This window comes from Pseudorca crassidens, chromosome 2 (assembly GCF_039906515.1).
Source record: "Pseudorca crassidens isolate mPseCra1 chromosome 2, mPseCra1.hap1, whole genome shotgun sequence".
Lineage (NCBI taxonomy): Eukaryota > Metazoa > Chordata > Mammalia > Artiodactyla > Delphinidae > Pseudorca > Pseudorca crassidens.
In genome coordinates, this window is record NC_090297.1 from 28,919,569 (window position 1) to 28,939,164 (window position 19,596).

The 19,596-nt window shown below is 41.6% G+C and overlaps 1 protein-coding gene across 5 annotated transcripts in view; it reads left to right on the top strand.

The window, feature by feature from the left end:
• Positions 1-19,596, top strand: part of THRAP3 (thyroid hormone receptor associated protein 3) — a 77,362-nt gene that overhangs the window by 43,776 nt on the left and 13,990 nt on the right. For all 5 annotated transcript variants that reach the window (XM_067725500.1, XM_067725502.1, XM_067725504.1 and 2 more), the window contains 2 exons: positions 13,353-13,520; positions 17,842-18,747. In XM_067725500.1, the coding sequence (XP_067581601.1) occupies positions 13,384-13,520; positions 17,842-18,747 (1,043 nt within the window). In that variant the 5' untranslated portion in view covers positions 13,353-13,383. The remainder of the gene's footprint in view (positions 1-13,352; positions 13,521-17,841; positions 18,748-19,596) is intronic.

Below are 19,596 nucleotides of genomic sequence, written 5' to 3' on the forward strand. Positions count from 1 at the left end.
CCTACATGGGGTCAGTCCTCAGAGACTCTTCCTCTTCTATTAAGGTTATGTTAGGGATCCATAAACAGGGAAAAGACCAATTTTAAGACCTATTTTAAAAACAGGTGTTAAATGGTAACTGTTGAAAATCAAATAATGTAATACAGTAGAATAAAGGACCAAAGCTACTTGATCATCTCAATAAATACAGTAAAAAAAAAAATCCAACATATTTTCATAATAAAAATATTAAACCAACTAGGAATAGAAGGGAACTTCTTCAGTCTGATATTAAACATCTGTGAAAAACCTACAGGTATCATTGTACTTAAAGGTGGAAGGAAGACTGAATGTTTTCACCCTAAGTTCAGGGACAAGAGAAGAATGTTCACTTCTGTCATTTCTATTCAGCATTGTACCAGATGTTCTGGCCAGGGCAGTTAGGCAAGAAAATGAAATAAAAGCCATCTAACTTGGCAAGGAAGAAGTAAAACTATCTTTTTGGCAGGTGATATGATCTTATGTAGAAAATCTTAAGGAATCCACTGAAAACTATTAGAACTATTAAATGAATTCAGTAATGTTACAGGATACAAGATGAATATACAAGAATGAATTGTATTTCTCTGGGACTTCCTCGTGGTGCAGTGGTTAAGAATCGCCTGCCAATGCAGGGGACACGGGCTCAATCCCTGGTCCGGGAAGATTCCCACATGCTGTGGAGCAACTAAGCCTGTGCACCACAACTACTGAGCCCATGTGCCACAACTACTGAAGCTTGTGTGCCCTGGAGCCTGTGTGCCACAACTACTGAACCCGAGTGCTACACCTACTGAAGCCTGTGCGCCTAGGGCCCATGCTCTGCAACAAGAGAAGCTCCTGCTTGCCGCAACTAGAGAAAGCCTGCGTGCAGCAACAGAGACCCGACGCAGCCAAAAATAAATAAAATTATTTTAAAGAAAGAATGAACTGTATTTCTATACACCAGCAGTGAGCAATCAAAATGACATAGAAAAACAGTTCATTTCCAGTAGCATCAAAAAGAGCAAAATACTTAGGAATGAATTTAACAAAATGAGCACAAAATTTGTACTCTGAAAACTACAAAACACTGTCCCATGTTCATGGGTTGGAAGACTTAATGTTAAGATGGCAGTTTTCTCCAAATTGATCTACAGATTCAACACAATTTTTGTCAAAATCCCAGCTGGCTTTTTTGCAGAAATTGATGTGCTGAATCTAAAATTCATATGAGGGACTTCCCTGGTGGCGCAGTGGTTAATAAGAGTCCTCCTGCCAATGCAGGGGACATGGGTTCGAGCCCTGGTCCAGGAGGATCCCACATGCCGCGGAGCAACTAAGCCTGTGTGCCACAACTACTGAGCCTGCGCTCTAGAGCCTGCAAGCCACAACTACTGAGCCCTTGTGCCACAGCTACTGAAGCCCGTGCGCCTAGAGCCCGTGCTGCGCAACAAGAGAAGCCACCGCAATGAGAAGCCCGCGCACCGCAACAAAGAGTAGCCCCTGCTCACCGCCACTAGAGAAAGCCCGCGTGCAGCAACGAAGACCCAGTGCAACCATAAATAAATAATTAATTAAAAAAAATAAAATTCATATGAAAATGTAGGGGACTCAGAATAGCCAAAATTGTCTTTGAGCAGGAGGAAGTTGAAAAACCTACACTTTCTGATTTCAGAATGTACTACAAGGCTACAGTAATCAAACTGTGGTTTTGGCATAAGCATAGACATACAGATCAATGGAATAAAATTGAGAATACAGAAATAAACCCTCACGTTTATGGTCAGTTGATTTTTTTTTTTTGACCAAGATGCCAAGACATTTCAGTAGGATAAGACTAGTCTTTTCAACAGATGGTACTAGGACATCTGGATATCCACATGCAAAAGAATGGAGTTGGACCCTTACCTCGCACTATAACATAAAATTTAAATCAAAATGGATCATGGACCTAAATGCAAGAACTAAAACTATACAATTCTTAGAAGAAAACCTAGGAATAAATCTTCGTGACCGTGGGCAAACCCTTCTTAGATATGACAGCAAAAGCACAAGGAACAAAAGAATAAGATAAATCAGACTTTATAAAAAAAACTAACAAAATCCCTTTTCTTTAAAGGTCAGAGTCAAGAAAATGGGAGAACAACCTACAAATTGGGAGAAACTTCTTGCAAAGTATATGTCTAATAAGGGATCTATATCCATAATTTAGAAAGCCTTACGACTCAAAAAGACAAATAATTCAACTTAAAAATGGACAAAGGATCTGAATTGATATTTCTCTAAGATACACAAATAGCCAATAAACATATGAAAAGATTGTCAACACGGTTAGTCATTAGGGAATTACAAATCAAAACCATAATGAGGGACTTCCTTGGTGGTCCAGTGGTTAAGACCCTGCGCTCCCAGTGCAGGGGGCCCAGGTTCCATCCCTGGTCAGGGAGCTAGATCCTGCATGCTGCAACTAACAGCCCTTGTGCCGCAACTAAGACCTGGCGCAGCCAAATAAATATTAAACAAAAAACCATAGGGCTTCCCTGGTGGCGCAGTGGTGGAGAGTCCGCCTGCCGATGCAGGGGACACGTTAGTGTCCCGGTCCGGGAAGATCCCACATGCCGCGGAGCGGCTAGGCCTGTGAGCCATGGTTGCTGAGCCTGCGCATCCGGAGCCTGTGCTCCGCAACGGGAGAGACCACAACAGTGAGAGGCCCGCGTACCACAAAAAAACAAAAAAAACACCGTAATGAGATACCACTTCACACACACTAGGAGGGCTATAATAAAAAAGACAATAATAAAGTGTTGGAGATGTAGAGAAATTGGAACCCTCTTACACTGCTGGTGGGAAAGTAAAATGGTGTAGCTGCTTTGGAATATAGTCTGGCAGTACCCTACAAAGTTAAGCATAGAATTACCATGTGACTGAGCAATACCACTCCTAGGTATGTACCCAAGAGAAATAAGAATAAATAAAGTAAATAAATATTATTTTAAAAAGAAGAAGGTGATCTACTGTTATTATTTAAAAGAAAACAAAAGAACTTCCCAGCCAAGCTGTAACAGTTTTCAAAGAAACATTCAGCCTTGCGTTGTCCTGGTGGAAGATTATGCGTTTTCTTTTGACTAATTCTGGATGTTTTTTGTTGAGTGCTGCTTTCAGTTGGTCTAATTGGGAGCAGTACTTGTTGGAATTAATCATTTAGTTTTCTGGGACTTCCCTGGCGGTCCAGTGGTTAAGACTCCACCCTTCCAATGCAAGGGGCACGGGTTCAGTTCCTGGTCGGGGAACTAAGATCCCACGTGCCATGAGGTGCAGCCAAAAAAAGTATTTATTTTATTTTTAAATTTTTGGCTGCATCGGGTCTTTTGTTGCGGTGCACGGGCTTCTCTCTGGTTCTGGTGCGGGCTCAAGTAGTTGTGGCACGTGGGCTCACTTGCCCCACGGCATGTGGGATCTTAGATCACTGACCAGGGATCGAACCCATATACCCTGCATTGGAAGGCAGATTCTTTACCACTGAACCACCAGGGAAGTCCTCAAAAAAGTGTTTAAAACAAAAATCGTTTGGTGTTCCAGAAGGAGCTCATAATAGAGGATTCCCTTCCAATCCCACCATATACACAACATCACCTTCTTTGGATGAAGACTGGCCTTTGGTGTGGTTGGTGGTAGTTCATTTCGCTTGCCCCACAGTCTCTTCCATTCCACATTATTGTACAGTATCCACTTTTCATCGCCCGTCATAATTTGTTTTAAAAATGGAATCTTTTCGTTATGTTTAAGTAGAGAATTGCATGAGGAAATATGGTTAAGAAGGTTTTTTTCGCTTAACTTACGTGGAACCCAAACATCAAAGCGATTAACGTAACCAAGCCGGTGCAGATGATTTTCAGCACTTGATTTGGATATTTTGAGTATGTCGGCTATCTCCCTCGTGGTATAACGTTGATTGTTCTCAGTTAATGTCTCGATTTGATTGCTTTCCACTTCAACTGGTCTACCCAACTGGAGCATCGTCCAGCAGGAAATCTCCAGCACAAAACTTCGCAAACCACTTTTGACATGTTTGATTAGTCACAGCACCCTTTCCATACACTGTGCAAATCTTTTTTGCGTTTCAGTTATGTTTTTACCTTTCTTGAAATAATAAAGCATAAGATGCTGAAAATATTGCTTTTTTTCTTCCATCTTCAATATTAAAATGGCTACACAAAAGTTCACCAATTTTGATAATTTTTTTTTTTAATGCACACTGATATGACAGCTGTCACATGCAGTCTAACAGGATTGTCCTGAATGAAGTTAAAGACAACTACGTGGGGCTTTCCTGGTGGCGCGGTGGTTGAGAGTCTGCCTGCCGATGCAGGGGACACGGGTTCGTGCCCCGGTCTGGGAGGATCCCACATGCCGCGGAGCGGCTGGGCCCGTGGGCCATGGCCACTGGGCCTGTGCGTCCGGAGCCTGTGCTCCGCAACAGGAGAGGCCGCAATAGTGAGAGGCCCGCGTAACGCAAAAAAAAGACAACTACGTGCTACTAGAGCCATCTTTCGGAAAAAAACGAACGAACTTTTTGGCTAACCCAATAGAAGGATCTTTGATGAACGTATTCTAAAATACAGAGCAAGAGAAGCTAGACATTCTTTTTTTTCTTTTTTTTTGCGGGGGGTACGCGGGCCTCTCACTGTTGTGGCCTCTCTGTTGCGGAGCACAGGCTCCGGACGCGCAGGCTCAGCGGCCATGGCTCACGGGCCTAGCCGCTCCGTGGCATGTGGGATCTTCCTGGACCGGGGCACAAACCCGTGTCCCCTGCAGGTGGACTCTCAACCACTGCACCACCAGGGAAGCCTGGGCTAGACATTCTTAAATAGTAAGTCCATCAAATCAGGGTAGCTGAGTTGTCCTCCTTGAAGAAATGATGAGTCCTGGTTTTTCAGGATAGTCCCAATTTATTGATAAAGTCCTGTTCCCCATTGTCAAGCCAAATATCCTGGAAACCTTAAATTGCTAGATACAAATGTCACACCCCCACCCCTAGCCTGTCTCAGCCAGAGCAGGGCAGTAGTCTTTTATTGGACTATATACACTGTATGTTAACTTTTATTTTATTTTATTTTCATTATTATTTTTTTTTTTTGCGTTATGCGGGCCTCTCACTGTTGTGGCCTCTCCCGTTGCGGAGCACAGGCTCCAGACGTGCAGGCTCAGCAGCCATGGCTCACGGGCCCAGCCACTCCGCGGCATGTGGGATCCTCCCAGACCGGGGCACGAACCTGTGTCCCCTGCGTCGGCAGGCGGACTCTCAACCACTGCGCCACCAGGGAAGCCCTATGTTAACTTTTAGATTTGAACTCTCTGGTCCCCCTACTTCTAGGTGGATATTTTTTCTTTAAGTAATTGTTTCGGGGAATTCTTTGGTGGTCCAGTGGTTAGGACTCCATGCTTTCACCGCCGAGGGCCCGGATTCAGTCCCTGGTCAGGGAACTAAGGTCCCACGAGCTGCGAGGTATGGCCTAAATAAATAAATATATGTATGTATGTATGTTATAGTCATTAAATCATAGCCTTTTTTTCCTCTGAACTACAAGAAGACGCAAATTCCCATGCTTCATTTTCCCCGTCAGTATTCATTCATTACTAAAATTTGTGTGTTTATAAAATCATGTCATAGATGTTATACATTTCAGTATGTCAGTGTATCTTATGGAATTTTACATCTTAAATTAGGGACTTGCCTAAAAGGATTCTAAGTCTTATGGTGAGATTTTTGCATTTTTTTTTGGAAGGCTATTTCTTGGGAAGATTTCCATAGTTGATTGTTCTTATCCATTGTTTTGACTATTAGTGTTTTTTTTTTTATTTTTCATTTTTTTAAATTAAATTTTATTGGAGTATAGGTGCTTTACACTGTTGTGTTAGTTTCTGCTGTGCAGCATACTGAATCAGTTATACGTATACATATATACACTCTTTTTTAGATTTCCTTCCCATTTAGGTCACCATTTAGTTAACCTTTAGAGGGTGGTGTTTAGTGATCCTGTCCTGAAATTCTCTAGGCTTAGATCTTATTTGGGTCCTGTAACCCAAATTAAACAGATTAAAATAACTGTTGTTCCTTTGTAACACTCCTTCTTCCTTGAATTAGTCATGAGTCCTTGGAGTAAGAATTAGTGATGAAAGTTTCATGATGTTAATATATTCTAATAATGTAAGAAAATAAGATAGAGGCAACTCTTATATACACTACTGAATGTAAAATAGTTAGCTAGTGGGAAGCAGCAGCATAGCACAGGGAGATCAGCTCAGTGCTTTGTGATGACCTAGTGGGGTGGGATAGGGAGGGTCAGAGGGAGGCTCAGGGGAGAGGGGATATGGGGATATATGTATGCATGTGGCTGATTCATTTTGGTGTACAACAGAAACTAACACAGTATCGTGAAGGAATTATACTCCAATAAAGATCTTTTTTTTTTTTTAAAAAAAGGCAACTCTGTATGCTTCATTGCTGCAGGGAAACAGGTGGTGCTAGAGAAAGAGGTTGGTGCTTAAAAGAATGCCTAGTACTTTGTTTGGTTTTTAAATTGGTTATGATGTGGATATTGAAGTGAGAGTTAAAACCATGAGAAATGCTGTGATTATGCTCTTTAAGGTGCATAAGATTCTTGAGAAATTTGAATATCCTGTGAGATAGTAAGTTTGATATTAATGGAAATGAGAAAAGGAAAAAAAAATGGTTTGCTCAGCAAAACCCTGTACAGATATTAAGTTACAGCAGTGGAGTCATTCAAAACAGTTAGGTGTAGATATCCAGAGATCAGACTGTTCACCATATGCAATAGTTCCCTGGCCCAACTCAATTCCTGTGTCCTTTCATGGGTTCAGAGAGCTTTAAAGAACTTAGTTTTGAATTGGTTTTATGTATTAGGAAGGCTGTGGGTGTGTTTTGTGTGTGTGTGTGTGTGTGTGTGTGCTTTGTGGGTGTGTTTTATGTTGTTTTGTTTTCAGGTTATAGTATGTTTGCCTTAAAGTTTTATTTGCTTGATTAGTAGTAAGTCCTCTTTCTATGAAAGAAAATAAACAGTAACATCTTTTTTTTATTTCTCTCTTTATTAACTTTTTTTTTAACATCTTTATTGGGGTATAATTGCTTTACAATGGTGTGTTAGTTTCTGCTTTATAACAAAGTGAATCAGTTATACAAATACATATGTTCCCATATCTCTTCCCTCTTGCGTCTCCCTCCCTCCCACCCTCCCCATCCCACCCCTCCAGGCGGTCACAGAGCACAGAGCCGATATCCCTGTGCCATGCGGCTGCTTCCCGCTTCCCACTAGCTATCTACCTTACGTTTGTTAGTGTGTATATGTCCATTGACTCTCTCTCGCCCTGTCACAGCTCACCCTTCCCCCTCCCCATATCCTCAAGTCCATTCTCCAGTAGGTCTGTGTCTTTATTCCTGTCTTACCCCTCGGTTCTTCATGACATTTTTTTTTCTTCTTAAATTCCATATATATGTGTTAGCATACGGTATTTGTCTTTTTCTTTCTGACTTACTTCACTCTGGAGAAAAGGGAACACTCTTGCACTGCTGGTGGGAATGTGAATTGGTTCAGCCACTATGGAGAACAGTATGGAGGTTCCTTAAAAAACTACAAATAAAACTACCATATGACCCAACAGTCACATCTTTTTTTTTTTTTTTAATAAATTTATTTATTTTATTTATATTTGGCTGTGTTGGGTCTTTGTTGCTGTGTGCAGGCTTTCTCTACTTGTGGCTCGTGGGCTCTAGCGCGCAGGCTCAGCAGTTGTGGCGCATGGGCTCAGCTGCTCCGCGGCATGTGGGATCCTCCCGGACCAGGGCTAGAACCTGTGCCCCCTGCATTGGCAGGCGGATTCTTAACCACTGCACCACAAGGGAAGTCCCCCAACAGTCACATCTTAACGGAAGATCCGAACGAACTTTTTGGCCAACCCAGTAGCTTGACCATTTAGGGCTGCCAAGGTTGGAGCCCCAGGGCAGCCCATTGAGAAGCTGTATTTGGCACTACTTAGTTTTAGGAGCTCAGTCTCCTGCCAAATGTAACCTATCCACAGCGTTCCAAACATGGGGCAAACAGTATTAAATTTAACTACCGAAGTGTTTCTTCTGGTGAATTCAGCAAGACACCTACCATGTGCCAAGCACAATGCTGGCATAGTCACTAGGGACACTAAGAAGAAACTTAACAATCTGGAGTGAGAAGGGGAGAGGAGTAATTGAATTCTTTCTTATCTTTGAGAGTCTTTGATTTAGAGAAGCTTGCTTTGGCCCTCGCTGCCAATATTATTCTTGTTGCTTGGAGTTGAAAAATAAGATCTGTATTTTTAATGACATAAAAGCCATGTAATTATATACCTTAAGGCCTTTGTTTTGTTTTACGTTAAAATGTATCTGCTCTTGCAAGGACGAGTGGCTTGGTGGAGAAGGCTTGGGCTTTAAAAAGGGTGGTGGGTCTGGAAATTACCCTCTCACGTGGCTCTGCAGAAGAGTTTAAAAATGAACCCTTCCTCCAAGTGACAGAATTATATCTGAAACCATTTCAGAAGGCTGTTTGAAATTCTACACTTGGGTTTTAAATAAAAAGGGGGGAGGGTAGAACAACAGTAGTATAAATACAAGATGGATGAGGAGGATATCTTGCAGCTGAAGAAGGGTTTATGAGAAAGGATTTGAGGGCCTAGTGACTCATCTCACTCTGAATCAACATGTGGTGTGGCTGCCAGAAAGAGAAATCTTAGGATGCATTAGTAGTGTCTAAATAGTTTTATAATAGGCCAAATTTGGTGAATTACATTTAGTTCTGAGTATCCCAGTGAAGGAGGACAAACTGGAATTGATTCAGTGGCAAACAGGGTGATAATGTGGATATGAAACCATGTCATCTGAAGGATGTTGGAAAGTTGAGGGTATTTGGATCATACCAGCCCTTAACTAGAAGTTTAGGAACTGGATCCTATATTTCTGCCTGCTAACATGCTGAGTACTACTTGTTCAATAGGTGGATTCTTTTATATTGCTGGTGTAGGAACATCGCTGTTTTATTCTGAATGAAACAGCATGTCCAGGAAGAGTAGGCTGAAGTACTGCTGAAGAAACAAAACTTCCTTTGGGGGAAATTTTAATCTGAACAGAAACCAAACTTCTTAAAGAAAAACCAGAACGAACTTTTTGGCCAACCCAATACTTGTAACATGTAAAACGTGCTAAGTTGATTTTCAAGGTGATAGTTGTCGTACTTTCCATACTATTTTTAGAGCATGGACATGGAAGAAATGTTAGAAATGGGAAAAGCTGTGTGTAAACACAATGAAGTTTTAAAGGTCTTCAAAGTAGAACTGTGAATTGTTTTGAATGAATTTTGGTAATTTAATCAGATAGCTTTAGTTATGGTTGTCCCTACCTTACACTAAAATGTTTGTATAAAATGTTTATATACATGAAATCTATTTATGTATATCAGGAGAAGACACTTCTTGGTCTTTTGGACCTTTTCCTTTCTTGTGTGACTTGCTGTTTCATAGTCTTCAGGTGACAGCTTAAATGCCACCTCTGGACCATCCTATCTAAATAACTCACTACCACACTTCATAAATTTGCCAACATTATGCGCTATTTGCCTTCTTCCTAGTACTTACCAGAATTTGAAATTACATTTTTGCTTGCTTGCTTGGTTATGATCTATCTGTAATTCTAGATTGTAAGCTCCATGGAGGCAAAGACCAAGTCTACTTTAATTTACCATTGTTTGTCCACTCTCTAGAGTTCTCTTGAATGAGTTAAGATATTCATTGATTTATTTCCAGCTCTGGTTTTGTATCATCCAAAGTTATTCCTCTTAACTCTCAGGGAATAGTGATGTTTTAAAATTAGTTTCAGTTCACATTAAAGAAATTCTAGAAGTGAGGGTGTGTCACAGTATTGTGACTCTTGAGTACATTTGTCAATTCTAGTAAATGTAATATAGGTAGAAGTGTTACATTTGGCTGTATTTTTTTTTTTTTTTTCGGTATGCGGGCCTCTCCCGTTGTGGAGCACAGGCTCCGGACGCTCAGGCTCAGCGGCCATGGCTCACGGGCCTAGCCGCTTCGCGGCATGTGGGATCTTCCCGGACCAGGGCACGAACCCGTGTCCCCTGCATTGGCAGGCGGACTCTCAACCACTGCACCACCAGGGAAGCCCACTATCTGTATTTTTAAAAAATACTTTGCCGCCTTTCTATTTGTTCATTTGGTTGTGTCGGGTCTTAGTTGCTACCAGTGGGCTCCTTAGTTGTGGCACATGTGCTCCTTAGTTGTGGCTTGCAGACTCCTTAGTTGTGGCATGTGAACTCTTAGTTGTGGCATGCATGTGGGATCTAGTTCCCTGACCAGGGATTGAACCCGGGCCTCCTGCATTGGGAGTGCGGAGTCTTAGCCACTGGACCACCAGGGAAGTCTCTCTATCTGTATTTAGATGACGACCTTTTCTTCCTTTTCGTGAAAATTAGGTTCTTAATTTTCCAGTGACTTGGAGTTGAAATGAGTATTTCCTTTTCTACTGACTTGTTCCCCCTTCTCCTTTTTTTTTTTTTTCCCTTTTTCCTGCCGGGCAGCGCAGGCTTGCAGGATCTTAGTTTCCCGACCAGAGATTGAACTTGTGCCCCCAGGAGTGAAAGTGAGGACTCCTAACCACGGGACCGCCAGGGAATTCCCTCCCCTTTTCTTTTAAAGTCTGATATTGTCCACCCATTGTGTAACTGATCTAAAAGGGTATTTATTTCTAGCCTAAGCTAAATTGAAGACTGGACAGAGAAGTTGCTAGGCAAAGATACCCCTAGACTTGTAACAGAAAAAAGCCATTTAGCAAGAATGAACCTAGAGAATCCCCAAATATGCTGAAGGCCAACCAGAAAAACAATGTATTTTCAATATTCAGTTTCTGTAAATTGCTTATTTACACCTCCACCTCATATCTCCAAATAACTTATTCCTCTACCCTGGCTTTGTATAATGACACTACTTCCAAAAATCGGTTCCAAACTGAAACATCTTTGACCTTGCTAAAGCATGTAACAGTTTGATCCTTTTGGCAGGATCTAGACTGTAGGTCTTTGGTATCCTCATTTAGCAATCTCTTACGCATCACTGTTTGTCTCTGGCTTCCTAGCAGTTTCTCAGTCTTCTAAATTTATGTCTCTGAGATTATGGTTATTTCCTTACGAGCTGGAGCTATAGCAGCTTCTTGGATTTCTTTGCCTTTCCAAAAGTTCTTAAAATTCAAGTCTAAAACTTGAATATAGTAATTATAAACAGATACCACCTTTCAGTTTGTCTCTGTCTTGCCCTCTTTACCAGATCCTAAACTCAATAGGAGTGGAGACTTGAATTCATTTATTCATCCCACAAGTCTCTGCATGCCTTCTGTGTGCCAGACACTGCTCTGGCGAGGCTGTATAATGGTAGTTAAGAGCACTGGTTTAGAGCCAGGTCACCTGGGTTCAAATCCCAGCCCTGCCACTTAAAGCAGCGTGCCCTTGGGCAAGTTAGTTTACCTTCTTTATGTCTCAGTATCCGCATCTGTAAAAAGGGATGTAATAATACCCTCCTCGAGGATAAGTTAATAAAAATACTGTTTAAGTGTTTGCTGTTCTGGGCATTGAGGATACAACAGTAAATAAGAAAGATGAGATTTCTGGTGGTGGGAGCTTACATCCTACTTGGGTAGAGGAGGAAAAACAAAGTAAACAAGTACAGAGTAAACAAGTTTCAAGTACTGGATTTAGTGCTGGGAAGAAGAAAACAAGGTACTGGACTAGACCTTAGAGAATGACTGCGTGGCTGCTTTTGATTGGGTGGCCAGGGCAAACCTCTGGGGAGATCGCTTTTGAGTTGGGATCTGAATAACAAGAAAATCTGAGAGGTAGGGGAGGGTGAAATGTTCATTGATTATTGTTTTCCCTTCACAAGCCAGGCACAACATTACATAAAAGAATCTTTTGTTAAGCAGTGAGGCAGCGAGGTGTGATAGGATAAGTCCTGGAGTTCTGGTCTGGTTTAGGTATTAACTAGCTTTCTGATCTTTGAAGGAAAAAACAATTTTGTTTTTTTCATGGGAAAATGACCCTGAAAGAAGATTGACTCTTGAAGCTAGTGATGGGCTAGAAGAAAGTAGAGGTTCTTCTCCTTATACATTACTTTAGTCCTATGTTTATGGATTAATATCCTGTATTTTGGGACTTCTCTGGTGGCGCAGTGGTTAACAATCTGCCTGCCAATAAGGGGACGTGGGTTCGAGCCCTGGTCCAGGAAGATCCCACGTGCCGCAGAGCTGCTAAGCCCGTGCGCCACAACTACTGAGCCTGCGCTCTAGAGCCCGCGAGCCACAAGTACTGAAGCACGCACGCCTAGAGCCCGTGCTCCACAACAGGAGAAGCCACCGCAATGAGAAGCCCGCGCACTGCAACAAAGAGTAGCCCCTGCTCGCCACAACTAGAGAAAGCCAGTGCGCAGGAAAGAAGACCCAACGCAGCCAAAAAAAAAATCCTATATTTTACAGGATGTAGTACATCCTGTTGTGGTATTACAATATTTGAGAATATTCTGTCACACTTTTTTTTTTGAGCACAAATAAACAGATTTTAATTCTTTGATAAGATAAATAATATACATAGGTACTTGGTAATACTGATAAAAAAGAAGATAAAGGTTAGAAAAATACAAAATGGAAAGATATAACTATAGATGTAATGAGCAGATGTATGATTATAATTATAGGTGTAATACATAATTTTAGGTGTAAAGGAGATTACAGAATCTCTCACACTTTAAACCTTTTCCTTTGAAGCAAATATTAAGGGTATGCCTCATGGATTCAGGGTCCAGGAAGTAGGGAAATGGTAAGATGTGCCACAAACTCTATAACCAAGATGTCATTGCATAGAGTTTCTTCTGTGAGGACTGGGAAACCTGTCTCAGGTCATCTCAGTACTTTTATTAACAGTTAACTTAGTTTGCAAAACTTGTCTGCTTATTGAGAAAAGACTATGTGCCCCAGGTTATCAATAGCTCTCCTCATTTTTGTCTGTGTTTCATGGTGTCCCCCAGTTAGAGTTACAGGTCAGGTTTTCCATTTGCTGCTGTGGGTTGGTACGTTGGGAATTGTACCGCTTAGAAATCCCCCTTGGTAAAAGGGCAAAGAATGTTTTGTTTGGTTTGGTTTTAGCAGTCATTTCATCTTTTTTGTTTGTTTCTAAGTGTCCATAGAAGTTCAAGGGACTCACTCATTTGCAAAGGGGCTCACTCATTTGTTTGATTCTGTTTTTTTACATTAGGTGTAATTGAAAAGCGACCCTCTCTTTAGAGATGTCAAAAACAAACAAATCTAAGTCTGGATCTCGCTCTTCTCGATCAAGATCTGCATCAAGATCTCGTTCTCGTTCGTTTTCGAAGTCTCGGTCCAGAAGTCGGTCTGTCTCTCGTTCAAGGAAACGCAGGCTGAGGTAAGGGGGTGTGATTGTATAATGAGATGATGATTGATCAGTCAGTATAGGTCTCTGAAGATCTTTTGTTAGACCCTTTCTGTGAGTGTCAAATGGAGGTGCGGGGTTGGCTTGAGGTGGCGTGTTGGGCGGTAAGATATTCCAGGTCTCTTCAAATGTTACAAATCCAAATCATCTTTGATTGCCATGCTGTTGGCCTAATTCCTTTTCTTTCCTGTCAGCACATACTGTTTTTCATCCACTGTGGAAGAAAGAGCGTTTTATTTTTATTTAAGCTACTTGCTTCAAATCTCTACACCTGATTATTTTTCACTGAAGTATTTTTGGAGGCTTGGACCAAGGTTTATTTGCATCATCAGCAAAGACAGGATAGCTAAGAGGATTAATAGTATGATCAACATTGCAAGGAAAAGAAACCTTAACTCACTAAAATAATTAAACCTTAAAAAACTTAATCAGGAGTCCTTTGTATATATATACCTGATACGCCAACTACTAACAAGCTGCATCTATTTAGTAAAACACATCTTGCAACTGCCTAAAAAAATCACTATTGTAGACATCACTTTGCCTTAGTAAATATGCAAATAATTCTTTTGAATTTATTGCCAGTATTCTTTAATTTAGTCAGTTTCTACACCTTTAGTTGGATTATTTCCTATTTCAGCTGTCTTGGAATATAATGCCAAACTTCCAGCATCTTTCGTCTTTTGTTGTGTTATGAGTTCGGTTTTTCATTCTTTAAAACTTTCTTTTGTGAGTAGATAAGAACCTGTTAGTAAATATAAGTTTCTATATGTGTGTTAGAGAAATATTGATGTATCTAAATGTTTAAATACCAAAAGGGGATCTTTGTACAATTTCGTTCTTCTTGTCAGAGCTGCAGTAGGCAAGGAGACAATTTCTCAGTTTTACCACTTGGCGCCCCTGCTCATTATTTTAGATGAGTATCTAGAGCCCTTCTCTTAAATGAATCATGCAGTTTAAAATAAACTCAGGAATAGTTGTTATTAATCTTTATTGATGGTTTCCATAGTCCTACTCCTAAAAGAGTCTGTAAACAAATAGTTGGTAGGCTCCCCCCCCACCCTCCCAACAAGAATAAGTTAATTCTTTTTTTTAAATACATTTATTTATTTCTATTTATTTATTATTTTTGGCTGTGTTGGGTCTTCGTTGCTGTGTGCGGGCTTTCTCTAGTTGCAGGGAGCAGGGGCTACTCTTCGTTTCGGTGTGTGGGCTTCTCATTGTGGTGGCTTCTCCTGTTGCGGACCACAGGCTCTAGGCATGCGGGGTTCAGTAGTTGTGGTTCGCGGGCTCTAGAGCACAGGCTCAGTAGTTGTGGCGCACAGGCTTCGTTGCTCCACGACATGTGCGATCTTCCTGGACCAGGGCTGGAACCCGTGTCCCCTGCATTGGCAGGTGGATTCTTAACCACTGCACCACCAGGGAAGCCCAAGAATAAGTTAATTCTTAAATGGAATCTGTGAGAAGCCTGTCTGAAAATTAATTTCAGAGCAGAGATTGAACAAAAAATAGGTGTGCATAAATGTTAATGACTTCCATATAGTGTAGAACAGGAAGTTATAAACTTTGAGTCTCTCACTCAAAACCCCCTTCTTTTTTTTTTTTTAAGATAACATTACACCTCGAGGGTAACCAATCCTAACCTTATTTTTCTCTCCCATGTTTCTTGGGCACACATTTTTATACCAAGCTTTGTTTGAGGCCTGTGCTAGATAGAGTCTCTCTGTTGCCCAATTGTGTCAGAGTCTGTATGTAAGTAAAATTCTCTTTTATCTTCTCAAACCCCACCCCCATCCCCACCCCCACCCCCACCCCCCAAAAATGAGGGAAAGCCCACTAAATATATCTACCCCAGGAATTTGCTATCAAGGCCATAGGACCGAGCAGAGACTCTTAGTAAACTCCTACCTTGCGCCCGGAGTCTTTTGATCTGGTTTGCTTAAATCTCAGTTTCAGCTCATTTGGTTCTTTAAAACTTAATCTAGTAAATGGAAACTAAATAATTGGTTCAAAAAGAAGAGGCTGTACAACCAAAACTGAGAGAGAAAATTGAACTGACATAACCCAAATTGAAAAATGTTTACCAGCTCTGAAGTATTTTGACAGCTAGAGTTCTGGGCGGATCTCTCTGGACAGATCGCTTCTCCTTATTCTACAGATCATTTGGCATGGTCATCAACTTGGCAAATGAGGGAAAGATACCTTATGCAGGCAATATGTGCCGGGGTAGGTCTAGAGCCACTCCATGTGCTGTCCTAATACCTGTAAGATTATTTTGGAGGAATATCTCCACTAGAAAACAAGTTTTTATATTTGATTCTAGTCTGACTTCTCTGCTTTTTAGAAACAGATAAATTTGCCACTGGATGTTCAATTTTTAATTCTGGCTTATCTGTTTCATGATTTTTTTCTTTTGTTTTCCCTCTCCTACAAGGAAAGTATACTGTCCAGAGAGTTTGAGAAACCATACCTTTAAATTAACTTAACTGCTGAGTTCTACAGAATTGGAGAAAATTGGTTGTTTCCTTGTATTTCACAGACTGTTGTATCCTTTTAAATGACTTCTCATAAATAAATTAATTTGCAATCTGCAGAGACTCATATTCCTGCATCCGTGCAGTGACTGCGGGGTTTGGATGCAGTATGCCGCAGGGCCCTCACTAGTAATTGGTGACAGAAGCAGCAGTAGCCTCTGAGGATGGGAACATGAATAAAACCCTCCTTAGTGCTGGTGGTGCATCACCTCCCTCAAGTACAGCCATTAAATTGGGTCATATTCAGTTTCCTAGCTGCATCTGCCTCTCCCTTCTTTCTTACATTGTTCTATTTTCGAATGAAAAGTGTGAAAGGTAAGTTTGTTTTTTTAAATTGTACTTAAATAGCAACCATTAACAACCATCACTATGCTACATCTTCACTAGTTCCTTTTGTTCTTGGAGTAGATAAAGAACCTGGGTAGTAAGTAGTGGGAAGCCAATCCCACTTTATCTTCTAAGTGTAAGTTTCTTTCTAAAAATAACATTCTGTTTAGTTGTTAAAACCTGTCACATTTGCATCTGTTTCCAGTTAGGTCTGATATGAGAAGTCCTGCTTATGAACTGAAGGGTTTTTATTCTATATGTAAAGAAAATATTTTTGGAGTTTTCTAGTAATTTTACATATTTCTAGTTAACTACTTAGGTGTAGTGACTAATTAACGCTCTATATCATAATTGACATGACAAGTGGTATCAAAGAACGCCACTGGATTTTCCACACCAACAAATACAGTTTTTGGCTTTTTGATGGGAACAGCTCCCTGTCATTGACAAGCCTGGCATTTGTGAACATGTAATTTTTACAGAGTTAGGTTACTGTTGAATCCCCACCGGTCTGGAAATGTACCTTTGCTAAATTAGAGTTCTGTATTGTTAAATGAAGAAGAACACCACTAGGCTTTAGGTTGACCTTAAAGATGTGCAAGTGTGGGGCTGTTTTTGTAGTTCCTCTTTGCTACCCTCTTGTGTGTTTTGATGTCTTATGGTCAGATGGTGCCCTCTTGTGGCACCTGGGTAAGACCTTGTAGTTCAGCCACAGAAACTTGACCTTCTAGATAATGAGACCATTTCCAGATTCCCAGTTTTAAAAAAAACAACAATATTTGTATGCTTTGCTGCTGATCTCATTTCAGTTAAAATTCTTTTAAGCTTTGAACAGATGAGTTCTCTAAGTCCCTATTTAAGCATTCTTTGGTTTAGACCTGTTGTAACTTTTTTTTATACAACCCCAAGTCTTAGTGGAAGCTAAGAATTTAGCCCTGCACAGACAGAGAGAGGTGGATAGGATGGGGAGTAAGCAGTGTGGGACCAGAGGATCTGAATAGTTACCTGTCTGGGTACCACAGCATGCAGGGATCACTTCCAATGACCCAGGGACCTACCTGTACAATCCTCTGTGCCTCTGAAACTCTTAGCAAGTAGTATACTATATTAAAATGGTGTTTGTTTAGTTTACCACATTAGAAACATTTTTATATTCTCTCAGTCACTATAGAAATACATCTCCATTTAGAATGTGCTACAGTATTAATGAAGCATCTCAGTGTCTCATTTGTTAAAGTGCTTCTTTATTTTTGTACTTAATGTGGCCATAAGAGTAGAATTAATTATTTAAGTTTGTACCTTTCGTTTGAAAACACTGAAGTTAAATGATGCATAAGAAGAGGGATTTACCTCTTTGTTGGCAGGTTTTTCTTGAGTAAAAATGCTTGTGTCAAAAATTCAAACATTTCTTCCCTCCCCTGCCCCTCTTTCAGTTCTAGGTCTCGTTCCAGATCATATTCTCCAGCTCATAACAGAGAGAGAAATCACCCAAGAGTATATCAGAATCGGGATTTCCGAGGTCACAACAGAGGCTATAGAAGGCCCTATTATTTCCGTGGGCGCAACAGAGGCTTTTATCCATGGGGCCAGTATAACCGAGGAGGCTATGGAAACTACCGCTCAAATTGGCAGAATTACCGGCAGGCATACAGTCCTCGTCGGGGCCGTTCCCGATCCCGGTCCCCAAAGAGAAGGTCCCCTTCACCAAGGTCCAGGAGCCATTCTAGAAACTCCGATAAGTCTTCCTCTGACAGGTCAAGGCGTTCCTCATCCTCTCGTTCTTCCTCCAACCACAGCCGAGTTGAATCTTCTAAGCGCAAGTCTGCAAAGGAGAAAAAGTCTTCTTCCAAGGATAGCCGGCCGTCTCAGGCTGCCGGGGATAACCAGGGAGATGAGGCCAAGGAGCAGCCGTTCTCTGGAGGCACCTCTCAAGACACAAAAGCGTCTGAGAGCTCAAAGCCATGGCCAGATGCCACCACATACAGTGCTGGTTCTGCGTCACGGGCCTCAGCCGTGTCTGAGCTGAGTCCTCGGGAGCGAAGCCCGGCTCTCAAAAGCCCCCTCCAGTCTGTGGTGGTGAGGAGGCGGTCACCTCGTCCTAGCCCTGTGCCCAAACCTAGCCCTCCGCTTTCCAGCACATCCCAGATGGGCTCAGCTCTGCAGAGTGGTGCTGGGTACCAGGCTGGGGCACACCAAGGTCAGTTTGACCATGGCTCGGGGTCCTTGAGTCCATCCAAAAAGAGCCCCATGGGTAAGAGTCCACCAGCAACTGGCTCCACATATGGCTCATCTCAGAAAGAGGAGGCTGCTGCTCCAGGCGGAGCAGCCTATACAAAGAGGCAAGTATCTTGTTTCCCCTGTCTGGTTGTTTTTATCTCACCAGCCGGCAGTTTAGTTGTAATGTGATCTGTAGAGCTCTGATTAATGGTAATAAGGTAATCCCGTTTCCTCAACTTTTCATTTAGCAAACTTTAAAGCATCACCCCAGGAAACCTTTAGCTTAACTCTAGTTTTCCTACCTTCCTGAATTTGTATTGCAGCATAAAGTTTCTTTAGACTACTCTGCAATGGTGTTTTCACATTTAAAGTTTACCTTGGATTCTACCAGTATAAGCCAGAGAACAGTAGAGATTTGTGGGTCAGCCATCAAAAAATGTGGTCTTTACCAAAATGAATGGCTGTTGGAGCTGTTAGACCCTCTAGGACCTACCATCTCCTGTGATCGATCTGCATCAGTCCATCATGGTGGAGAGCTGCACCCTCACACCCTCCAATTGAGGAGACTGGGCAGAATGGGAAAGTCCAAGGCTTAGTCCAGGAAGACCTTGTTTTAAAATCACAAAGTGGGTGTATGTCCCAGTAGAAGCCAACCAGGTTGTGTGTTAGGAGAGGACATAACAGTGTCTCTGTCTTTCTACCCTGGGGGACACACTGAGTTGGAACTTGAATCTTTTTTATGTGGTTGGATGGATTGGGGTGGCAGAGACATAACAGGGAATTTGTACTGGGACCAGGTTGTTAAAGAGGGCTTTACAGAGCAGGTGGTTCCCCTCCTGCCCCCACCTTTTCCTTTTATTAGCATATTCTTTGCTGCCCTGCTGTCCTTTGGTTCTTTTTTGTCATATTAATGCAACTATAACATGATCAGACTTTTTCCATTCATGGTACAAATGAGACGTTCAGAATCT